The following is a 25,250-nucleotide window of genomic DNA, read 5'->3' as shown; positions in this document are numbered from 1 at the left end:
TATATTTTTGGTTTACATGTTGCTCTAATACCCATCATTCACCACTGTGAGTTTACATTTGGGACCAATAGTGGATCATGAGTTATAAGTGTTAATGTGTAACATTGTAATCACTGCTGTTTGTATGGTATTTTTACAGTGTAATTTCCAATACCAATTGCGAATAACCTTATATTAGTATGTCGCAAATCATTTTATGCATTAAAATAGTGAGGGTTTGTATTGATAAGGGCTCACTTCACTGAAACCATACTAACAGACCACTTTTAAAGCTAAGAAAGTTGGAGCAATAATAAGGCGGCCTAATAAAGGAATCACTGATTATATTTTTGCTGTAAGTTCAGTGTCCTATAAAATAGAGGTGGCTACTATAACAAGGTGGTCCTATTATAGAGGTACAGTAGCTATATTTATAGGGGATTTACTGTACAACTAATGATATTCCAATCTATTCTTTTAATTTTACTGTATAATAGTAATAATATTCAGCCACAGATTATGATGATAGTTTCTAATCTTATACATGTGTATAATGGATGCAAACAACACAGTTACTCATACATATGTACATGTAATGTGGAACAGTTGAATTGAAATGCCATGTCTTAGTGATATCCAAAGCTTCTTGGTCATAATACCTAGATAACTGCTTCATATAGTTGCATTAGAGTAGAAATATCCCATTTTAAGTTTCCCTTATAAAAAGATGGCGTTTAAGGTAGCCGCTAAGATATGTTACACTGTATATCACTTTTGAATTATACTTTGAAAGGGCAAGCCTACTACTGACCACTTAAAGGCCACCTTTGTATGTCTGTACCTATAAACAATGCCTTTGTTGGAAAAATGTACACTTCTAAAACCACTATGTATTGTCTTGCTCATCAAACATTTGATGGAATAGAGTGGAAAGTGGCCACCTGTATAGAAAGGCCACCACTCCATAAGGACCAATTTCAAATTGATACTATACACTTATGCAAATGTATTAAGCAGCTAAAGACGATTGGAATCCAGAGGCCAAGTTTGGGCTCTCCATGGCCCTCCATGGCCCTCAAATTACTCCAAATTGACTGAGAACACTATTGGCGAGCTCTCTGTGAAGTCCCAGCTCACTACACACCATTATCACAATACCATGGCCATTTAATGGTGCCAATCTCACACTCGTGGCTTTGACAGGGTCGGAAGAAAGCTGCTACAGAAACCAGACTTGTCAGTGCTGAAGGAAGTACAGTGTGAAATATGATAGTGTATTAGACCAGCAATCCATTTCTGGTAAAATCGTAAGTTTGATTTTGTGTGTGTGGAAGCCTGGTTTTGTGAAATCCGGTCACATATAGTGTTGTATAAATGTTCTAAAGTCTAATACAGAGTTATATAATCGTAGAGATTAGCTTGTATGCCCCAAGTTGCAGGTCTGAAATTTTGCATGCAAGAGTTTATGACCTAGACCTCTCCAAAGGCATAGCAAGAGCAGAAATTTTCTTTGAGGGTTTTTTTTAGAAAAATCGCGTCCGAACCTATGGTGGTTGAACATTGACGGCTTACTCTATACAGTAATGTTTCTGTCTATAGAGTAATTTTTCTGTCTAGTTACAGTTTATCTGCAGTGTGCACATGAGAAACTGATAAACTGAATTGCTACTTGTATCTGTAGTTTTACAATAAATAAAGCCACCTCACAACAAAGCTCTGAGTACAGGTTAAGCTTCCTAGTAAAACTTTAGTCTGATACATTAAATTTCATTAATGTACTCAGACAAATCCAACTCTGAGCATGATCTTGTGTAGCTTTTTATATGCAAGGCATTTGAGAAGAAAAATTGGCTGTTTGGGCTGTTTTCGTTTCAAAATTAAAAATAATTCATGGCACTAACACATTCAACAAGCCTTGCTACTTTTATCCCAGTATTTTCCTTGCATGCTTGAGATCATCATTTGAAAGCAGATTCAATTAGGCTAAGGAGGGTTAACACTTACGTCTGCTTGGTCCACATACACTCCCACTACATGGTATGCACTAAAGCTATGCATAGACTCAAAGAATTTATGACTAATAAAAATTTGGAGTGGGATGAGTTATAATAAGTTATTGACTTCAAATAAAAATAAAGTTGTTTCTTAGGTTGACATATATGTTAAACCATGTTTTAACATGTAAAATAATGCTTCAATATAAAGACAAAAATGTCAAATTTGCAATACAAATATGGTTGCAAAGGTCATCATAGGTCAAATCTACAATGGCACTATATCAACAAATCAATGTCATTAGGAGTACAATTGATATGGAGAGTTCTCACAAATGATGCAACTTTCGTACTCTACTGCTAGCATACATGATTGCATTAGTCAAGTCAGGATTGCCAATGTTTGGTCAAAGGTGGGTGGGTGAATGTTTTAGCAATCAATAGTTTCATCATTATTCTATTCTAAATTTCTCTAAAATGTTGATGTCGTGCTTTTATTCTGGTCAAGATATAGAGACCTACAAGAATGCTACTAAAACCTGTTTAGGAATGTTAGATCATATTTACAAAAAAAATTCAATTTTCAATTATTTTTGACTCCAATGTTTAGCAAGACTATGAAGCAGTAAAAATGCCTTTTTATTTGCTATTTTTAGTAGAAATATACTCTGTTGACTACTCTATTAGAGTAGCTAAAAGTGTTAATATCTCAATCTCAACTTATTATGCTTATCAACACTGACCTAATTTTTCACCCTATCATTCCCAAAATTATCTCGGCATATTTCCTGCACTCCTACAAATTTAAACAGTTTTCCAACAAATTAATAATCCTAGAATTATAATAATTTATACATTTTGCCATTACTGTGAATGACAACTTTAGTTATGAGCACATGTAATGGAAACAGGAGAAGGAGGTAGGTGGTCCTATGTTATTAGACAGTGCTTGTATCAACTAATCAGTGATCAAGGCAGCACAATAGAACAGTCAATTACAGTCATATTTACACCAGTATGTACTGCCCCTACTCTTCAGCTATCTACCGTATAAAATAAAATTTAAATCTGCTCACCTGCATTGCCATGTTGTGTATTGGAGGATGAGAAGCTAATAATTAAGTTTATACCTAAACTAAATTCATGAGGGTCACAACCTCACTTGATACTACCATATTAGCATTTGCAAATATCATTTCCTATGTGAATGCTGATATAAACAATATCTAGAATGGTTTAGTCCAGGAGGATATCACTTGGAAACAGCATATGGTAAGGGTGGTTAGAATTATTACCAGTTAAAAGTACCTGGCTGGATAGGCTACTTTATGTGGACTAAGTTGTATATCCATGAACATGCTCATTGGCTGTGATATGAAGAGTACAGATACCATTAATGAGGGCTTCATCGTTCAGCAGGAAAAATGTAACTGTACAACAGGTAGTTGGTGTAGTTAAAGTACAGATCTAAAAAAACACTAAGCTAATTCTTTGATAGTGCTGGTGTTTGGAGAGATGCGATTTACAATAAGCTTACCATTAAATTGTACATAAGAGTTATTATTGTTGAGTGTTGGCACATGTCGGTTCAATGTTAATCTTTGAACAGTGATATTATTACTGTTCATGCTTACCAGCATGTGTTGGAGAAGATGGGAACTGATTGACAACATGAATTATTATATCATGTCTTAGTAACTCAGTTCCTTCAGCACTAACTGCAACTTGTAACTCATAATCATTCAGTGGAATAGGATCAGATGTTGCTGATGATAGTGAACAAGTTTCTATAACATCAGGAAGATACAAATCATAGTAATCCAGAAATACATTATGAGTAGTATCTCCATTGCCGAAGTAAAAGTATGGATTATCAGATGGATAAAGGTGAAATGTGATGTAATCAAGATAGTCATAGTTATCATGACTTCTTTGGAACTCATCGCTCATAATGAACAGCAAATCCTTAAATTCTCCAGTCACATTAGGTAGAATAAACAGTTCATACAGTGTGGAATCCATCCAGTACTGAGCTCCATCTGGTACTGTTTAGAAGAGCAACAACAAATATGGGTAAATTATGCACATTGTCAAGCTATTGAGGCATTGTGCCTAATTTTTTGTAATAATTTAGTGTGTGTGAATGTGTGGTTATCTGTCCCTCACCAACAAAATTATGTTAAAAGCAGCCAAAGTGTGAGAAATAAAGGCTGCATGTACATGTATAATGCTTGCATTAAATTTCTATACAGGAAAGCCCTACTCTGAGGTGGTTTTTTCGTGGTGCATGCATGGTTCAAGACATGGGCATAGTGGATTTTGAACATGTAGAATACAAATTTCCTAATAGGCTCTACAAGCAATTAAGAGCTGCAGAGCTGTAGAGTGAGTCTTAAAAGCGTGAATCTTTTGAGTTAAAAAGACACATGCCCCTCATATGCATGTGAAAATCAAAGTGACGTATATTAATCAAAGGTATATTGCAGTTATAATTTATTACACAAATTCTCTCGCCAAAGCCTCCACGATATTTTTCTGCAATTGTAATCCAATCACCCTTTTTATAGAGCAGTTCATCATAGCAAAATAATTAGAAAACATTCAAATTTACAAAATTAGTTCTTAAAGTAATAAATTAATCAAAGGTGTACCAATATGAATCTATTGAAATCTGATATTGATGTAACCAAAGGATTATGTTACCAGTCACTAATCTGATATGTGCTCACTTTTGTACACGACACAAAAGCTAGTTGAAGGTATAAGCTTAAGTGTATAATAACTTTAAAAAATAACATGTGCTGTACTGCAACTGAATAGGCTAAATCTGCTAGCCACTCCACATTAATACCAATGCTAAGTAAGGCAAATCATTTTATAACCAACTTCTATCAGCTATGCATCAGATAATCTATCGTTTAGTAAGTTATGTTTGCAGGTAGGTATCTACTTTTCACATAAATTATATTTCAGAGGCTTCAATATAATGTTTCCTTCTCAAAGAACTAAATTTACAGATTTGTACACCGCAAAAAAAACCCCACAATATAACCCACAAGTTGGTCTTGTTCTTAGCTCAAACATGTGTCACAACTCAAACAATTGATCTTCATTTCTATTTAGTGAATATTGTTAATGAGATGTCAGAAAGTTTAGTAAATTGGTGTAAAGACGTGCTCTTCAACAGAAAAACTGTAAAGGTGGTAGAACCTCACATTCCATTGTTCTTGGAAAAGAACTCTAAACACTTTGTGCCTTGGGCTCCTGCTAATATTAGTTCATAGCAGAGTAACCATAATCATTGTTTACGGTTCTAGGAGCAGAACAAACATACATCATTGTCAGCAACTCATTGTTATTCTCAGAACAAAACAAGTAGGCTTGTGCCAATTATGCCGGCATAATTTTGAGCATAACAGGCTAACAAAAACACCAAGCATTATGCCAGTACAATTTCTAATTAAAGTGCATAATGTGCACACAAAAAATACAGCAAAACATGAAAACAGTATACATGTTACTGCATTTCATATCAATGTGTAATGTTATTATTTTTAGTTAATCATTCACACTTTTTGGTAATACTGATGATCAAGGTACTCTAATAGAGCAGTCAAATACTGTAATACATGAAATGTTGATATAGCTGTCAAGCATAATCTTAATTTTGAAAGCATAATTTTGGGCATAATGGGCTCAATTTTTAAGCACTGCTCAAAACCATAATCAACAATTTTTCAAAGCATAATTGGCTCAAAAGTTGTCATTGTCCAGAACAACTAACTATCATTCTCATAAATCACTCGACTGTTATTCTCAGGGCACAGTCATTCTTGGAACAGTACAATTACAATCATTCTCAGCTAAACAGAACAACTCAACATCAGCATCATTGTCTGAGCAAAGCAAAATTGTTCTTCAGAACAGAGCAACTTTCAAGCAGAACAAATTGCTATGGTTTTCACAGCAGAACAATTCACTATTGTTTGTGGAACAGAAAATTCAAAGACCTTTAGGATGCAATTAGTGTTAATTGCATATGATGTAAAATCTGGATGCTGTGTATTGGATAACAATGATAATTGATGGTTAAATATCTGTTACTTACAAAGTATACAGTATGTTTCAATTCTCTGTACATAAAATGAAACCACATTAATTTCTCTTTCACTTCGAATTCGTGGTTGTCTGCTGTAAATAGGGTAAAGAACAATGCTGAGAATAACATCAAGTATATCAATGTTCCCACCCATGTTTATATGTTACATGATTCATAGATAATATATACTATGCATGATCTAGCTACTCAAAGATTGTTTTGTGGGTTCCAGTGTATTTTTTTATTGCACTGGAGGTATGCAATGCTATCAAGAGTCCATGATGCTATGAACTTATAATTAACTGTTTGAGAGGAAAAACTGGCCACACACCTCAATTTTACCTACTTTATATAATTCTAAACAGTTTGCAATCATTCTACAATCTGAGCCATTAATGAACTATGCAGTGTAGCTACATAGCAAATTTTGTGAGAATAAGGTTCACAGGCTTCCAGTAGCCTTTTTGTAGGTCACTGGTGGGATACTGATAATAACAATAAAGGTAGGAATATGTACAGAGCTAAAAGACCAGCAGAGAAAAACACATCCATAAAAGGTGCATTAGTGAGATACTTATACAGTACTCTGTAGGCATGCATGCAGGGCAACATCCTGATTACCTAATATGGTCTTCTCCACTAATTTTGAGTTAAAATTACAATTCCATTACTATAGTCATGAATTTGTTTAAACTTACTATCCACTACTGTGGTTTCCCACAAATGGTCATACATGTGGCAGGATGTGCATACAAAGTGCAGACATTTGGGAAGATACAGAACAGCTACGAAGAGTCGCTACATTGTGCTAGTTTATTTATGGAAAACAAAACAAAACAATGCAGCTAGATTCAATGGACACTTACTAATTGGATGAAAACTACAGTTTGAGTACTCTAGATGATGTAAAAATAATGAAAACACCAAAAATGTCACAAGGGGTCAGCAATGAAGCATGAATCTTGTAATCTTAAATTTCTAATTTGGCTAAAATTCTACAAATCGGCCAGCTAATCTCTACAATTATATAACTCTGTACAGTGAACCTATGTATTAAAGACACCTTGGGAATGGCCAAAGTGTCCTGATTATCAAATTTTCTAGATCTATTTACATGCTAAGTGATACTGTGGGATCATTATCAAGCATCCAGATCATGCAGGTATCCTTATTTTCAAGTGTCCTGATTAGCAGGTTCCACTGTATTAGACTTTAGAGCATGTGTACAACACTAAATGGTCTATGGAATTCTGTGGAGTGCTGGTCTATCTTTCGCATGTGAAATTATAAATGGATAAGCACTATGACAAGATCGACACCTGGGTCTGGAAACAAAGACTGCTGTAAAAACAATGGTAGGTATGAAAAATAACTGTTATACAAATGTAAAAGTACTTTTTGAGAATGCCCGTGTCCACATCCGACCATATCCACCTTTTCCAACTACCCACTTATTTGTGTTCTCCTTTGTAATCCATTTATCTTTGCTGACAGCACAAGATTTCAATTAGGAGAAGGTTAAATCAGGAATTTTAGTAAAACAAGGGAGGTTGCCTACATCTGAAGATACACTATTGGACATTTAATCCCTACTTCAGTCTATAGCTACCCATGACTGAATTAGGGATTAACAGTGTTGGGCAAGTTACTTTTTACAAGTAACTAGTTGCTTTTTACAAGTAACTAGTTACATATTACTTGCAATTGAATTATTTAGTTACAGTTACATATTACCCATAAAATAAAGTAACTATAATAATATTACCTATTATATTACTTTGTGTCCACAGCCTTAAGCTGTCATACATGAAACTACCACCTTATCACGTGACATGATTGCGTTGTTGGACAATGTGCAAATCTTGGTTATAAGTAAGAAGCTGGTGAATAAGCTTCATTCAGTAGGCTTCATTACTTCGTTGTGGCTAGGCGTTGCTCAGTGGATTACTAACGAGATTAGTAACTTCGTTACTTGTAGTAATAATATTATGTAATATTAGATTCGTTACAGTAACTATATTGCTTAGGTAACCCATTACATTTGTAAGTAAAGTAACTTAAGTTATATTACCTGTTTTTATAGTGTATTTCGTTATAATTACTTAGAGCAATATTATTGTTTCCCACTCTCATCCATACAACGTTTCACTCCATTGTCCCAAAAGAGAAAACAATCATGATGATTATGATGAAAGTGAGAATCCTCAGATAAATATGTGACCATATATCTGATCTACACAGTAGATAAGTTGTGGACATGGCAAGGAAATAATGTGTCGTAGTGTGTAATCAGGTGAACCTGATTTTAAAGCTGAGAAAGATTGAGTATCATGTTAGCTACCACAGGAAACGTCTTTTCTTGCTCAACAAGGTGGTTAGTCTCGCATAGCCAGAGCACTTTTTTCTCCCACCCACACACAAAGGAAAAAGTGGTCTGGCTACGCGAGACTACAAGGTGGTAAAGTTATGCGTAACTCTTATAGTATAGCTATAGCTAGGCTTCGCTTACCTTTTTCACAGTTTCCAGTACTCCAGTTACCCTGCTGGAATCTGTCTCTGCCATAGATAGGGCACGTCTCAACACACTGGTTACTATTACTGCTACAGTTGGCTCCAATACGGCAGAACTTTCCCAAAGGACAACTTCTCTCTGCAATTGCGCTGCCAACCAGGGACATCATCACTAACAGCAAGAACTGCAAGCTTTTGGGCAAGCCGGATGGCCACATCACAGTCATCTTTCTCTTATTAGCCTCTTATCGCCGGGCTGTCCCAGCAACACCTTGGAGCTGCGTAACTAACAAACGCTTCAGCACGGTTTAAACGGTATAATATCTTCAAACAGGTGTTGGGCGCAATCTGTGAAAAAAACAAAAATCTGTGAATTTGCGCAGTTTATAAATTGCGCTGCGCATTTTGTGAATTCATAAAATGCGCAACAATTCTTATAGCACAGTCTGTGAACTACCAAGGGGGTGTCACTCCAATAAGCACTGTACCACGATCTGCGACCGCGGTCAAGATCGATTTTCGATTTTGACCGTTGACTTTCATCGAATTTTTGTCTTGACCATGGACCTGGTTCCGTTTATTTTCGCTGTATTTTCGTGCACTACTTACTCGCAAAGCTTTGACCGTGCTGGGAAAACAGTTTGACTGTCGTTCTTCGTGAAAAATTGGCCTTGTTCACTGGCCTTTAGCTTTGACCGCGGTCGCAGATCGTAGTACAGTGTATATTTGAGTGACACCAGGGGCGGTGGAGCAGGCCAAAAAGTGAGGGGGCCAGGCCAGCTGTAAGTTGAAGACCAAAAAAAAGAAAAAAAAAAAAGGTCACAGCCTGCTGACAATAGTTGCTCTCCACCAATTACATCTCCTTATTTATAACTACACATACGTAGCTAAGGAATTTGCTACACTGCTTCTCTGAATACTGTGACTACTCTATTAGAATATCCTGATCCTGACTGTTCTATTAGAGTATCTCGATCTTTTCTTGCAAACAGTGTCCCAAAAAGTGGGGGGGCCATGGCTCTACCGCCAATGAGTGACACCCTCTTGAACTACCGTAAGAGCTGCGCATTTTATGAACTGAATTGTGGTCCATTCATGATCAGCGTACCGCCGTTACGTTCTTGGCCTATTCAAGTGCGTTCTAGTTATATTGCAGACCGGCTTAGGCCAATCCAAGTTGTTGTCTGGTTTCTGGTCCTGGACACATCCAAATAAGGATGCGGGCGGGCGGATTTGGCCATTATGTCCGAGATTATGTCATTATTACTCATGAATATTTTCTTGTTAAAAATGTTTCTTGTACTACTGAATACATACTTTTTACAACATATTGTAGCTCTATAAATCTACTTCATAACTATTACAGATCTGTCACTACAATCAGAGCACTAGAGGATACTTCTCCTTGGGAACAACAGCAACATCTGAAGTGCAATACACACAAATGGGCAAGAATTTGGCTGTGTAGTATAATTTTTCAATTGGTTCCCAGCATGCGATTTGACATATGTATACTTCATGAAGTCGTCCTGGTAAATTCAAATCTTGAATTTGTGTTCCACAGGTAAATGACACAACAGAGATAACAGCCCTGAAGGTCAGTCCGTTCCTTTGTAGTCAGCTTGTGAGGTGAGTAAAGTAGTCTCCACGTGTTGCACTCGTCATCACCTTCAAAGGTTAGATCCATTTTTTCATGCATTAAGCCAATGCATTGTAGACCCAAATTGAGTGTTGGCATTACCCGCTCGACAGGATTGTGCCACGAGTGTGAAGGTGCTGTCCGTGCAACACAAGAAATCTAAATCTAATTTTAGAAACAAGGCAATCAATGATACCTGTACTGAAACATCGGTTAATTTATAATTCGGTCCACCATCACTATACAACAGAACACTTTTATTTACTTCAGTAGATAGCAAAGATTTTGAAAGCTCTGCAGCATGCCGATGAAAGTTCAAATGCAGCATCCTTGTAACCGACAAATACTTGACCCCTGTACCACGGATCTTCAATCCTCTCCAGTATATATATTAAAAGTGACACAGAGGGTATAATACTAAATTTACTGAAGCCATGGTAACCTTCTACCACAACACACCAAACAAAATGTGAGTTGTCGACATTGTTACCAGGTGAATATGTAAGATACATAATAGGAAATTTCAAGCCACAGTTTGTTAGGTTTTGTAGGTAATTATACCTTTTCCTTGCATCACAAGGAATAGCTAGTCATTTAAAAAAATGTACTCATTGTAATTCTTCTGCTCCAAACTCCACTTAATTCATCAAAATTGCAAGACTGCATTCCACCACACGAAGGAACATACTTTACAGATAAAGCATCTGAAAATTGACTGACTGGGGTAGAATGTGAATGTACTTCCTTCATTGTTTTGTTTTGAAACATAAGGTTCTCTGTGTATTTCACAATACTTTTAGCAAGAGTTCCAACATGTTGCTTAAATTCCGACCAAGCAGGATTCTTCCAAAATGAATCTTGAAGATGCTGAAACAATGATATTGCTGAAGCCTTCAGTAATGGTAAATTTATATTGGTAGTTTCCCTCTTTCTGTGCTTTGCTAGTTCCGGCATGTTAAAGCCAGAAAACTGATTGAATACTTCAGGAATAGGACATGATTGCTTTCAAAGAGTGGCATGATGTCCATCTAATATCAATAAGCAATCAGATAAACTTTTTACAAAACCTTTTCCTGTAGAGTGAACTGGAAACGACATCTGTTTGCTTTTAAAGAAATTTAAAATAGAATTATGTAGCTTGTCCTTCTTATTGTGCCCTGTTAAATATGGAGGAAGTGATGGCTGAGAGAGTTGTCTTTGGCTATACATCATCAGAGCAAAAGCATTAACACGTAATGGTGATGGTTGGATAACACTTTTTACATAGTATTGTAAAACTGGACCAAATGTTTGACTAGCAGCACTTAGTAGTGCACAAAGTTCTATTCAGTATAGTGTTCCTTTGGACTTACCCAAACTTACAAAATTTAATTCAACAACATCATTAGTGCAGCATTTTTTCTGAACTTCACAAACTATTTTAGTAGAATAAAACTCCTCAACAGACAAATCAGGCATAACCGAATGAATACTCCATGGCACAACGATTCTACTTGTAGTTAGATTATACACACTACAATTAACCACAGCCATGGTAAAAAAAAACCCTATAAAAGTAAACCATACTCTAATTGAAGAACATCATTAAAAATTAAACTAGCCACATAACTTTTTAGGCAATTGCACATTGAAATGCTTATAAAATTACAAAATTACCTCTCCAAAATGTATCCCACCTGTTCATACATGTGTATTAAACTATTGCAATCAATTATGACATCATTACGCATGTGCACCACTAATAATGGTGAAATCTTGCAACTATGTAAATTGGATGCGGGTGGTGGACCAGAAACCAGACTACCACTTGGGGTGGCCCTATCTCTCCCTCTCCAAGGTTTCTATGCGTACTCTACAACTGGCCTGGATATAGCTAAGGTGCATATAAACTGTCTCTCTCAGAGTTTCCCTCTGCGTACTACAGCACTTGTGGTAGCTAGCAGGTTCATTCAGTGGGCACATTCCAGCCTGCACGTTTTACTTTTTTTAGCAGTTGTCCAGCACATACAAACACTGCACATGCTGCATCAGTAATGAAATGTATTATCAACACAAAAGGTTCGGTACATTGCAACTCGTGCCCAACATCATATGTTTAATGTCCAGTTTAAGCTAAATGGTACATGTACTTATAGTTTTACTCTCATGTTATCTCACGCATGCAGATGTAACACAACATCTGGTTACATAATTCCAGTTAATAGTGCAAACATATACTGTTTGGAATCAGGTATGCTGTGTCACACATATAACTAAATATACTCCAATACATGAGTCACAAAGGCACAGCTCCATTAATGATGAACAACGAGACCTAGAAAAGTTATTTTCATCTTGCCTGGCTGTAACCACATGTCTTCCTAAACAGCTTTCATGGTTCCCCTATGAGCAACTATTGCATCTGACCTATGGAATCCACACATGAATACACAATTTGTCTCCATAACTAGACTTCACTATACATATCAGTCGTATCATCATCCAAACTAATCATTCCACATGAATGACAATAGTCATCCAACGATTCTAAATAAACAAACACTATCTGTTAATGCATGTGATACATCATAACTCATCAGTATATACAACAGACTATGAAAAGAAATTCACTGATTCACAAAGAAATCCAACTATTCACCAAGAAGATTATTTAAGCTGAACATTTTACCACAACATGAACAAATGCATACATGTTTACTTAATGGTACAAATGAGTACACAGAATGTGATGATGTATATCGAACTGTCAGCTGAAGCAATTAATAGGTGCATAATTATAATAATTTCTGTGGCATACTGTAGTCTAATGTATTTCAATACATTTCATTTTAAACAAAGGATTATGTAATTAGTTGAGTGGGTATAGTTTGTACAAACAGAGTAAAGTCAAATAGTTAACTGAAACAGGTGCCATGCAGACTTTATGTATTCATCTGCCAATAATAATAAGGCCAATACACACACACACACACACACACACACACACACACACACACACACACACACACACACACACACTCACACTCTCTTTGCTTTCAGCTTTGTTCAGCCAGTTACACAGCATTGTATGGGAGCTCCTCTGTGATCATTCCAGTCACCACATGCAGTAACAGAATATGCAGATAACTTCTGTGACACATGAAGGGAAGTCATTACATGGTGCTAACTACCACAAATCACACTTTCCACTGTCAGCAAAGATATAAATAGGAAGACTCAAGGTCCGTGATGTTCACATTATATGTACTGCGGTATGCCAAATTAAGGTACCAAACAACGCTGAACAGTGAAGAAATCAAGCCCGTAGTGGGGGTCTGTTCCAGGTATAGTTGTAAAGGTGCAAAATACACACATGGTCTTACTAGGGGCCTGGAGGCATGCCGCTACAGGTTTCGTCTGAGATCACTTATTGACTGCTCTATCAGAACAAATGACTGTTCTATTAGAGTGTCTCAATCTTTTTGCAAATTAATATATCAGAAAATTGATAGGTGCATGGTTGCTATGCCTATGGAGGTCACAAAGGTTTGGTCTCTTGCAAAAATATCAGCTAAAATCCAGCCTGACTTGTCCTTCACAACAGCTTGGCATTATTACAAACTTGGGAACCGGACTGGCTACTTATTCAGCATAGAATATTGCTATATAATTAACCACCCATTTCCACAACATCCAGTGTCTTATGACTGGTGGCTATAATTTTTGTGATGCTTGAGAATAATATCAGGGGCAGATCCAGGGGGGAGCTGAATCCCCCCCTTCACTTTAAGGCTTTACTTGATCAATATGCTGGTATTACAATGAAACTTTGTCTTAGCACAATTATATGATCACTGATAATACATAATACTCCTAAATCCACCTTATAAACAATTTTCCAAAGTACTATCAGTGGATTTATATTAAAGGTTGTGCAACAAGGACCTGGCTCAGCATGGAAGTTGTACACGATCGAGATACTCTAATAGAGCAGTCACCTAACTACTCTAATAGAACATTTAGTGGAAGCACAAGTTGGTTCTGTTAATTTTTCCAAATCTATCTGTACCTATACACACAATGAAGCGCTTTGGTGTGTTTAAAAGGCTTGATTCATCTACTTGTGTAGTTATTATGGATGGCAATACTTAATTCAGGTACACAATTTCCATTGAAAATGCTCTCAGATTCAATCTCGTATCATTCAAATTTCAAAATTTTCCAGTTACAGCATTATTATTATTATTATTTTAACATGCACCTATTTTTGTGCAATTGTAAGAGGGTCAGGTGCATTATGTGCTTGGTTGTCTGAACCTAGCTACACTGTAACAAACCTTTCCATTAACAAATAGCCATACCTATAATCAAGAGTCCATAATATGGACTCTTGCTATAATGTATAGGAAGTATACAGTATATAAAATATCTACAGGCAGAAATATGCATTTTATGTGGAAATGTCTCCAAATTGCAGTATTTTAGCATCTAATTTTCAAAATTATACAGGGGGGGCATGCTCCCAGACCCCCCTCATACTGGGAAGTGTGCAAAGCACACCTCCACCCAAGAGATCAGTATCTTCAGTAAGCCCCCCCCCCCTTTATAAATCCTAGATCCACCCCTGAATATAGCATATATAATTCACTATACTTCCATATTTTCTTGTAGTCTACATGTACATTTTCAGTTGAGTGCACGTGCACATGCTCTACTATGTCATAAAATTTCTCAACTGTTGTAACTAAATGATGGTGGCCAAACACAGTTTTGTTGTTCTCATTCTGTATTACATAATTTTGTGAAGGGCATGCAGGCACAAACAAAGCCAGTTAGATCCTTACCCTTTGTTTGGCAGGCGGCAAACATAGAACATCTCCATTCAAAACGTCTGATATCTTCTGCACCTTCTCCTCCATTACTGTTTTGCTTTTGGAGGTGTGATTGGGATCAAGATAGTTTCCTCTATACTGATACAGAACCTTTCAAATAGCTCTCTGTGACCTTCTTTTGACGTATCTCTAACTCATAGTGCCGAAACTCACACCTCGTCAATGATACACTGCCACGAAGAAATCTTGTGATCCAATACTTGGAACGACAGTAGGTCGGCAACCGATACAACTGTACTGTATCGCATCTCGCCTTGCCATTTGCCATGTCAGCACAACCACGAGGGGTCCGACACTTCTTGAAATCTTGTACGCTCCCTGCAGTAGAAATCAGAAATCAAGCCTCTAACCTCTGTAATTCTCTGTAAATTGGAGAATATTTCCGTAAACTAAAGCTTGCGTAGGCGGAAGCAAGAGTACATAATATATATATTTATATATTATGAACTCTTGGTGGAAGTCAGTAGAAATCAACCTGGAAATCAGAAATCACGGTAGAAATCTGGAAATCTCGTACGCTCTTTTCGAAGTGTCAGACCCCTCGCACGACCATAGATACTATGGCATGACACCTGTACAATTTATAAATTGTTGCGCATTCAATGTGAAGCGCAATATATAAACTGTGCAAATCCACACAGATTGCGCCTAACGCGTACTGGTTATTGTATCTGTTACTGAGGATTTCCAAATCTTTGCAACACCAAAGTGCTGTTAGGCGCAATCTGTGAATTTGCGCAGTTTATAAATGGCGCTGCGCATTTTGTGAATAAAAAAAATTTTTTTTTGTGAATTCATAAAATGCGCAACAATTTATAAATTGTTGTGCAGTTTGTGAACTACCGTAAGAGCTGCACATTTTATTAACTGGGTACCGCCGTTACGTTCTTGGCCGATTCAAGTACGTATCACAGGGAGGAATGACAGGCTTCTTTTACTAGCTGAAGGGACATGGATAAAGACGCATTCTACCCGAGTATCTCTCCCCAGGTTCCTTTGCGTACTCTGCAGCTGGCCTGGATAAGGTGCACTGTAGGGCTGGGGGATGGTATGTGCATATCGGAATATCGGGATGGTATCACTATCGGTATCGCCTATATCGCTTGAAAATTTACTATCAGACAGTAATTAACAAGTAAAATACGGAGAAATATCTGCAAAATACTTTAAAATAATAACTTTTTGGAACAAGAATCAGTCTAAAAGGCTGTTTAATATCTTATGCAAAATACATGCATGGTACATCCCTCCTTACAACTCTCTTTGAAGGAAACTAATAGGAAATAGGTGAATTATCACTATCGTTTTACTATCGTCTATCGTGAACAGTGTCTTGATATCGTTCGAACAGTGAAAATTTCACTATCGCTCAGCCCTAGCTGCACTGTCTTTCTCTCTCAGTGTTGCGCTGCGTATACTACAGCATTTGTGGTAGGCTAAGCCATTCATTTTGATCAGCTGATATTGATGGGCACAGTCCAGCCAATACCAGAAATTTGAGGTCATGGGCCTACTGATTGAAAATTAAATTGACATACAGTGTTGGATTGGCAATACATCTCAAATAGCGGTGTACAATGTCCACTCTGTAGTGAAGGTAAGGCCACTCCAAATAAATTCTCTGTTTCCCGTCCACCGCCCGCATCTGGTTACTGTCAGCTCTAAATATTCCATTATTCCGTATTCTTCTATTATTTCCCAGTTATTCTTGCATACTGGCAGGCTCAATAAAGCTCACGTGTCAGCAGTGCTATCAAGTCAGCACAAATTTCACGTTTGTGTTATTTTTGCAATTTAAAAAGGAAGGAACAAGCCTAAGCATGCTTTTGTGCAGCTTTTTATGGTTGTACCAGGCAAATACTGGCTTGAAAAGCTGCCAATCTTATAATGAAATAATGGAAATGGACCGCCCGCCCACATGCAAATATGCTTGAGTCCAGGACGGGAAACAGAGAATTTATTTGGAGTGGCCTAATGAAATAGGAAGTGGCTATATTTACGGGCCCGTAACGAAGGATTTTTTTGCTATATTTATGGCATTCCTAAGTGCGCATGTGCAAGCATCTCATGACTTAGTTTGTTACTATTTAAAAAAAAAAACTTAGATAAAATCGTGACACCCTAAGGTTTAAGAAATGAAGAAAAAAAGCGTGATGTTATCGAGGCTCGAACCCACACATCCAGGATTGGAGTACCCACACTCTACCACTGTACCACCGGTGCTTGCTGGCTATTTCTCTTGTTTTTGTACTATTTAAATATTACAAGTCTATAGTCTAACCCATACCAGTGAAGAAGAAACCCAGGGGCGTAGGGAGGGGGGATTCAGGAACCCCCCTGTAAAATTTAGACTTCTGCAAGCAGGATCCTAACACACCATTTAGTGTGGTAGGACAAAATGAGTGAGCAATATAGTGTAATGGCACAGCACAACAATTGATAAAACTTACATTCATCTCTCAGGGAAGGATTTACAGAGGTAACATGAGCCCCCTTCAAAACTTGTTAAAAAGATCGATATACTCTAATAGAGCAGTCAGGTATATACTCTAATAGAGCAGTCAGGTATACTCTAATAGAACATGCATTTAAATATCCATGTCCATATGAAGTTTTTCAGACATTCCAACATTAAATGCAAAACTTAGCATGACCTTAAACTGCTATAGCTTTGGTGTGCAGTGTTTAAAGATATAGAGCTCCAGTAATTTATCACTTGTGTTATGCAAAATGAATTCATGCTATGCATATTTGTATAGTTATATTGTTTTGATTGTCATTTGTATCAGTGGATTCATGGCTCCTATACCACAGTGAGATATAACCATCACTTACAGATTACTATATGTGTCTCTATGTGTTATGCTATCTGTTTCCACTAGGTGACTTTATCTAGTACTACCTTCATCCCAAGGGCACTTAATGCATCATAATTAATGTACTTTTTGCATAAAATATAGCAATTTGCTGAGTTTTGATTTATTAAAATATTGAAAGTCTCTCAGCGGCTGGGGGCTGTGCCCCCAGACCCCTGCTTCTAGTAACTCAATGCTGGTGCTGGAACCCCCCTTCAAAAAATCCTGGCTACGCCCCTGAAACCAAAGCTGAACCCGACCCTAACCCTAACGTTAACCTGACGTTTGCCTGTTAAACACAATGATAACTTTCACTGTCTGTATGAAGGTAAGTTTTTGGGTGAGTTCGAGGCGAGCTAGGGTTGGAGCGAGCGAAGCGAGCGTCCCGGCGAAGCCGGGCCAACCCTAGTGTGTTTGATACTCGAGTTATACAACAAACGACCAGGTAAATAAATATTTGCACCGTGACCGACTAAGTCACGAGGTGCTTGCACATGCGCACTTAGGAATGCCGTAAATATAGCAAAAAAAATCCTACGTTACGGGCCCGTAAATATAGCCACTTCGAATGAAATATCTATAAATGGAGGCTAAATGACCCATTTGGTAGGATTGAAGTCCTCGCGGAACATAAACAGTTGTTTGCCGTTGCATTTTTTTTCAGTGCACTACCAGCGATGGAGCAGCTGACTCGCCTACAGACTTCTCGTAGAGCGTATCGTTCGCACGTCACGCGAATCCTCAACAAGGTAGATGAAACCCTCGACAAGGAGATCGATGAACTAGCCCTTACCTACCTTACCACTGCCGTCTCGCAACTAGAAAAGAAGCATGAACAGATTACCAAGCTGGATGAACAGATCGCAGAACTGATTCAGGATCCAGGCGAGCTAGAAGAGGCAATCATGGACTCTGAGGAGGGGCAAGATCTTATTATTGAGAACATCAATAAGCTGAAGAAGCAAGTGGAGCTTTTTTCAAAGCAGCCTCGTCCTGCTACACCATCATCCCAACAAGAGACAATTGAAGATGACAATGATGCAACCCAGGAATCACACCAGGACATTGTGAGTAGTGTAGCTAGCTCCCAATCAACAAGTATGCATGACAGTAATGTTGTTAATGAATCTTCAGTCACAAGTGTTGATAACCAATCAGTTTCAAATGTTGATATTGAATTACCAAAAGTGTGTGGTAGCCCTCCAACCAGTAACATCTCTTCAACACTTACATTTTCAATGCTCAATTCAACCTCAGTTTCTGTTTCATCAATTTCTTACCCATCAGTGAGCTATGTCCACAGTTTGGGGCCTCCTCCATTACTTCCAAGAAGCACTGAAGCAGTTAGCCCCCATCCACTAGCTCCCTTATATTCTATACCGTCAGCTTTACCGACATTGTCTCATCTCAACCTGGACACTAGTCAACCCTCCAGCAGACTCCCCATAGTGAGTACTAGAAGTATTGAACCCCCGATGATAACACCTATGACTACCGCACCAGAAGTTCCCAATCATACTCCGCAGTTTGCTGCGAGCAGGTTACCTAAGTTAACTCTACCGATGTTTTCTGGACACCCCTTAGAATGGCTAACTTTTTGGGATTCCTTCCGAGCTGCCATCCACTCCAATCCCAATCTAAGTGGTGTGCAGAAATTCAATTATTTGAAGGCCCAACTGCAAGGGGATGCAGCTAAGGTTATTGCAGGGTTTCCTCTCAGTGATCACAATTACCTACATGCAGTGGCTATTCTACAAGAACGTTTTGGCCAAACTGAACAGTTAATTGATACACACATGCGAGCTCTGTTGGAACTGCCGAGGCCCACAAACTCACTGCACAGTTTACGCAACTTTCACGACACTGTGGAAAGTCATACTCGTGGCTTATCTTCCCTTGGGAAATCTGGAGAGACATATGGAGACCTACTAGTCACTGTTATTCGTGAAAAGCTTCCTAAAGAGGTCAAATTGAACATAGCTAGATCGAAGACCACCCCAGAATGGTCATTACCTCAGTTAATGTCAGCTGTCCTTAAAGAGATTCGGATATTAGAGTGTGGGACCCACAATTCACCTTTGGGTTCATCCCAATCTACAGCTGCATTCCTAATTGGCTCTAAACCCAATCATATTCACAAAAAAAAACAAGATAAAGGGCCACCATCATGTATTTTCTGTAAAGGGCCTCATGCCACACACCAATGTACTGTCATAACTGACCAGCAGAGACGTCTAGAGATTGTAAAGCAAAACTATCTATGCTATAACTGTTTGGCCAGACATAAGGTGTCTCAATGCACCTCAAGGTTTCGATGTCGGCATTGTAAACGCAAACACCACACAAGCCTGTGCAATGGAGGTCAAGATCATGCTACTACTGTACCAATGAGTAATCCTCAGAGTACACAGCCAACAACCACACAACTTCAACCTGCTACGTCTGTACCTAGTGCTACTCCAGTATCATCATTTGTAATTCCGGCTTCACATAACACTCCAAAGGTTTCCCCTATATGTTTGTTGAAGACTGCTGTAGCCCCAGTTGTTAATGGTCACATGAGAATGAATGCCAATATTCTATTTGATGAGGGAGCCCAGCGCTCTTTTATGTCCGTACAATTAGCCACTGAACTACAAGTCAAGCCAACCTCTAGTACGCAAGTAGCTTTATCATCCTTTGGAGCAGAATCACAATCCCTTCAAACTCTTGATGTTGCCACTGTCCAGGTAGAAACACTAGCGGGTGAACTTATACCAATTTCAGTTTTAATTGTACCGACAATTGCTACACCTATTTCCAACTCTTATCATCTAGCTCTGAACACTTTACCACATTTGAAAGGTTTGAAACTTGCTACTCCTATTACTATCAATAAAGAATTCACCATATCTATCCTCATTGGCACTGATCATTACTGGTCATTTGTACAAGATCGGATTATCCGAGGAGATGGTCCCACTGCCCAGCAGTCTAAACTGGGATACCTACTCTCTGGCCCAATGCCACAAGTTGCCACTCAATTATCAACTTCAATATTGTTACAGCTGACGACCATCACAGATCACAATCAGGAACCCAACTTAGAACAACTGTGGTCAGTAGAAGCCATTGGAACATGTCCTCAACAATCCAGTTCTTCATTCCTCAGTATGTACCAAGCTTCTAGCATTTCCCAATTACCAAATGGTACATACTGTGCTAAGTTCCCATGGAAGGATGACAAACCTTATTTGCCATCAAACTTCAACATCTGTCAGCGTAGAACTAAGACTCTTCTCACCAAACTGATGCTAACTCCTGAATTGCTCAATCTGTATCACAACATCATTCAAGAGCAAGAACGTCGTGGATTCATTGAACGTGTCGACAATAGCTTTACTACACCTGTTCACTATCTATCCCATCACCCAGTCAAAAAGGATTCCCTGACAACACCCATCAGGATTGTTTACGACTGTAGTTGCCATGAAAACTCATATGCAGCCAGTTTAAATGATTGTCTACAAGTTGGACCACCATTCTTGAATGATTTGTGTGCTATTTTGTTACGCTTCCGCCTGCACAACTATGCGTTGTCCACCGACATAGAGAAGGCATTCCTCCTTGTGAGATTAGATCAATCATATAGAGACTTCACACGTTTTCTGTGGCCTATCCAACCAGAAAACCCTGACAGCACTCTTCAAGTTTTCCGTTTTACTTCTGTTCCCTTTGGTACTGCCAGCTCACCATTTATGCTGCATGCAACGATTGACTTACACTTGCGTAAGTACCAGTCACCGATCTCAGAAGACATCCGAAGGAACATCTATGTTGACAACATCATATCTGGATGTGACACAGACACTCAATTATTTCAGTATTATTCACAAGCAAGACATATCATGAGCCAAGCAAATTTTAACCTTCGATCATGGGCTACTAACAGCACAACCTTGCAACAGACTGCCACTGCCGACAAGTCCATTGATAGCAACACAACTGTACATGTGCTAGGTCTTCTCTGGAATACCTTGACTGACACCCTGTCACTAGTTCCCAAGCCATTACCACCAAGCAACATAGTGTCAAAACGAAATATTTTGCAAGATTCCTCGCAGCTTTACGATCCTTTAGGTTGGGCCACTCCAGTCACTATCCGTGCTAAGATTTTACTTCAAGAAGTGTGGCAAAAGAAATGCACATGGGACACCCCACTTGACGACAACATTACCGACAGATGGCTGAACATACGAGGTGACATTCTTGCTCTTCCCACCCTGACTCTTCCAAGAGCATACTTCCCCAGTCTGCCAGATAGAAAGATTGACCATATCTATGTATTTGCAGATGCTAGCACTAAAGCGTATGGTGCGATTGTTTATCTACATAGCAAGGACAACCTCTCTTTCGTCATGTCCAAAAGTCGAGTCGCTCCAATCAAAGCATTAACACTACCTAAACTGGAGCTAATGGCTGCTGTTACTGCCACTAGAGTAGCAAAATTTGTACTATCATCTCTGTCAACTTACTTTCAGCCAATTCCAGTCCATCTCTGGACAGATAGCCAAATAGTGCTACACTGGATTCACCATAGAGGCCAATCAAATTCCTTTGTCAAGCCAAGAGTAGCAGAAATAGTTAAGGATTTTCCATCAGAGAAGTGGTCATTCACACCCTCAGGCGACAATCCTGCTGACCTACTAACACGAGGCATATCTACTGAACAGTTACGTTCCTCTCAGTTATGGATTCATGGCCCCGACTGGCTATTGGATAGAACTAAGTGGCCACAATGGACACCAACCAGTGTCTTAGATGTGCAAATTACAGAACAATCCACACCTGTGGTAAGTACAACCCTCAAGCAGAGTCGAACAGACATACTTACAACTGTTGATCCATCACGCTACAGCAATCTTTACCGTTTGACAGCTGTAACTGCTTATGTCTACCGGTTTTTACACAATCTTCAGAAACAGACACCTTTACAATCTGGACCTCTTACCAACACAGAACTATCTAAGGCTCGTAGAGAATTAATCACTGGAGTTCAACACTCAGTTTATTCAGAAGAGTTTGCCTTCTTGTGTAAGAAAACATCCAAGTGTCCTCCATTAGTGAAGCAACTTCGCCTGTTCCTTGATGATAAGAAACTCATACGTTGCGGAGGAAGAATACACAATGCACCAACCACTGATGTCAGCAAATTTCCTTACCTTCTCCCCAGCAAACATACAGTGACTAGGATGATTGTTACTGATACACATGAGAAACTTCATCACGGAGGAGTAAACATTACAGTCACTGCACTCCGTCAGGTATACTGGATTCCGTGTATTAGACAATGCGTTAAGAGTGTGTTAAGACGATGTGTGCCATGTAAGAAATTAATAGGGAAACCATTCAAGTCACCAGATCCACCACCACTGCCTAAGATTCGTGTCATGGAAGCTCCACCATTTACAGTTACTGGAGTCGATTTCACTGGGGCACTGTATGTTAAGGAGCGAGAGGAGATGAAAGTGTACATCTGTTTATTCTCATGTGCAATTACAAGAGCAGTACATTTAGAAGTTGTGACTGACCTCACAGTAGAGACATTTCTGTTGGCATTTCGTCGATTCTGCAGTCGCAAATCATTACCAAAGAAGATGATATCTGACAATGACTCTACGTATTTGGCGGTGGCGGAGGAATTACAGAGGATGTTTAGTTTAGAAGCATTGAAGGAAGCTCTAGAATCCCAGAATGTCACCTGGCATTTCATTCCCAAGCGTGCCCCATGGTACGGGGGATTCTGGGAACGTATCATTGGATTAACCAAGCAGGCGGTGAAGAAGACACTTGGCAGAACATTTGTCACCTTAAAGCAGCTTGAAACTGTTATCACAGAGATAGAAGCCATGCTGAATGATAGGCCGCTTACTTACATATCGTCAGATGTAACTGACCCAGAGCCACTTACGCCATCCCATCTGCTTTATGGTAGAAGGATACGGCCATTTCCATGTCCACTTGATGACCCAGTTGACTTAAATGATCCTGACTTTGCAGTGAATGATACTACACTCAGACGATCAGTTAACAGACAAACAAGGCTGATTCAACAGTTCTGGCAAAGATGGAAGTGTGAATATCTAACTTCATTGCGAGAATTTCACAAGGCATCAGGAAGTAATGAAAGAGTTATCAAGAAGGGAGACATAGTAATTGTGCATGATGACAAATCCAGGCTTCACTGGAGGCTCGCAGTTGTGGAAGACCTCATTGAAGGGAACGATGGCCTTGTTCGAGCTGCTCACATTAGAATGAGCAATTACAAGACAACTAGACCCATTGTGAAATTATATCCGTTGGAGATTTCAAGTAGTGATGCTGAACAATTTCGAATTCCTCAGTCAAGATCTGATTGTGATGAAACTACTCAAGTAGCAACAGCTGAGATGCCTTCAACCGGCAGACCATCTAGAAGAGCTGCAACAAGGGCACTGGAGAGAATCTCTGAGTGGGCAAATGTACTTCGCCTGGCCCCGGAGGATGTCGAGAATTGACTAACTGTTATTGTTTGTAATGTATTATGTAATGCTGTATCACGTGTACTGTCGCATGCGTTTTTGAAGGCTTTAATTAGGATGTTAGTAGTGGGATCCGTGCGTGGTCGATCAATCACGAGCAGTTGCTACCAGGAGCGAACCGTATCACCCCCGACACGACATGCGGTAGCGAGGCTTCACACACTGTTGCAGTTTACTGCTGACCTCCACTACCAGAAATTGACTTAAACAATATCAAAAATGTCAAATGAGTAGAGAAATGGCCTTATTTAGCTAATTTGTATAGACGTACTATAATACAGCTATATGTAGCTTGGCTTCTTCCACCTAAAATTGACAAAAACACCCTATACCCGTGTTTAAATTACTGCATTTAAAACCTTGTAAGTTAGTGCTTTACTGAAAATCATAAAATACCAAAATTATCACAAATAAATGAAAAGTCCGAAAATATAATGATTTTTTTGCGTCCGACGTTTGATCAAGTTACCACCTTTAGGAAAAACCGGCTATCTACAATACCAGTTAATAAAAATCTAATCTGTTTATATCATGGGGTAGCTCAAGGTTAGCTCTATCAATCACTACCACACAATAGCTATTGAAGTTGCATGGGAAGGGTGTAGAGAGTGGGGTCCGAGCGCACATGTCGTTGTCCGAGCATCGACGTTTTTGGACAGTGGCTTTCCGAGGCCACTGCAGCCAGACGATACTACCGAATCCTTTTATATTTTATATATGGAGGTTATAGTCATAGGTCTTC

At 38.7% G+C, this 25,250-nt stretch overlaps 2 protein-coding genes across 2 annotated transcripts; one reads left to right on the top strand and one right to left on the bottom strand.

The window, feature by feature from the left end:
• Nucleotides 1-3,370: 3,370 nt before the first annotated feature.
• Nucleotides 3,371-8,939, bottom strand: LOC136256356 (uncharacterized). The gene is made up of 2 exons (XM_066049292.1): nucleotides 8,582-8,939; nucleotides 3,371-4,018 (listed from the first exon to the last, which is right to left on the bottom strand). The coding sequence occupies exons 1-2, from the start codon at nucleotides 8,808-8,810 to the stop codon at nucleotides 3,591-3,593; spliced, it is 657 nt and encodes a 218-aa protein (XP_065905364.1). The 5' UTR covers nucleotides 8,811-8,939; the 3' UTR covers nucleotides 3,371-3,590.
• Nucleotides 8,940-18,625: 9,686 nt separating this feature from the next.
• On the top strand, nucleotides 18,626-24,484 carry LOC136255008 (uncharacterized). The gene has a single exon (XM_066047729.1). The coding sequence runs from the start codon at nucleotides 18,626-18,628 to the stop codon at nucleotides 24,482-24,484; it is 5,859 nt and encodes a 1,952-aa protein (XP_065903801.1).
• Nucleotides 24,485-25,250: the final 766 nt, after the last annotated feature.

Source organism: Dysidea avara, chromosome 5 (genome assembly GCF_963678975.1).
Source record: "Dysidea avara chromosome 5, odDysAvar1.4, whole genome shotgun sequence".
Classification (NCBI taxonomy): Eukaryota; Metazoa; Porifera; class Demospongiae; order Dictyoceratida; family Dysideidae; genus Dysidea; species Dysidea avara.
Note: the sequence above shows the minus strand (reverse complement) of the source record. Positions and strands in the feature narration are given on the sequence as shown.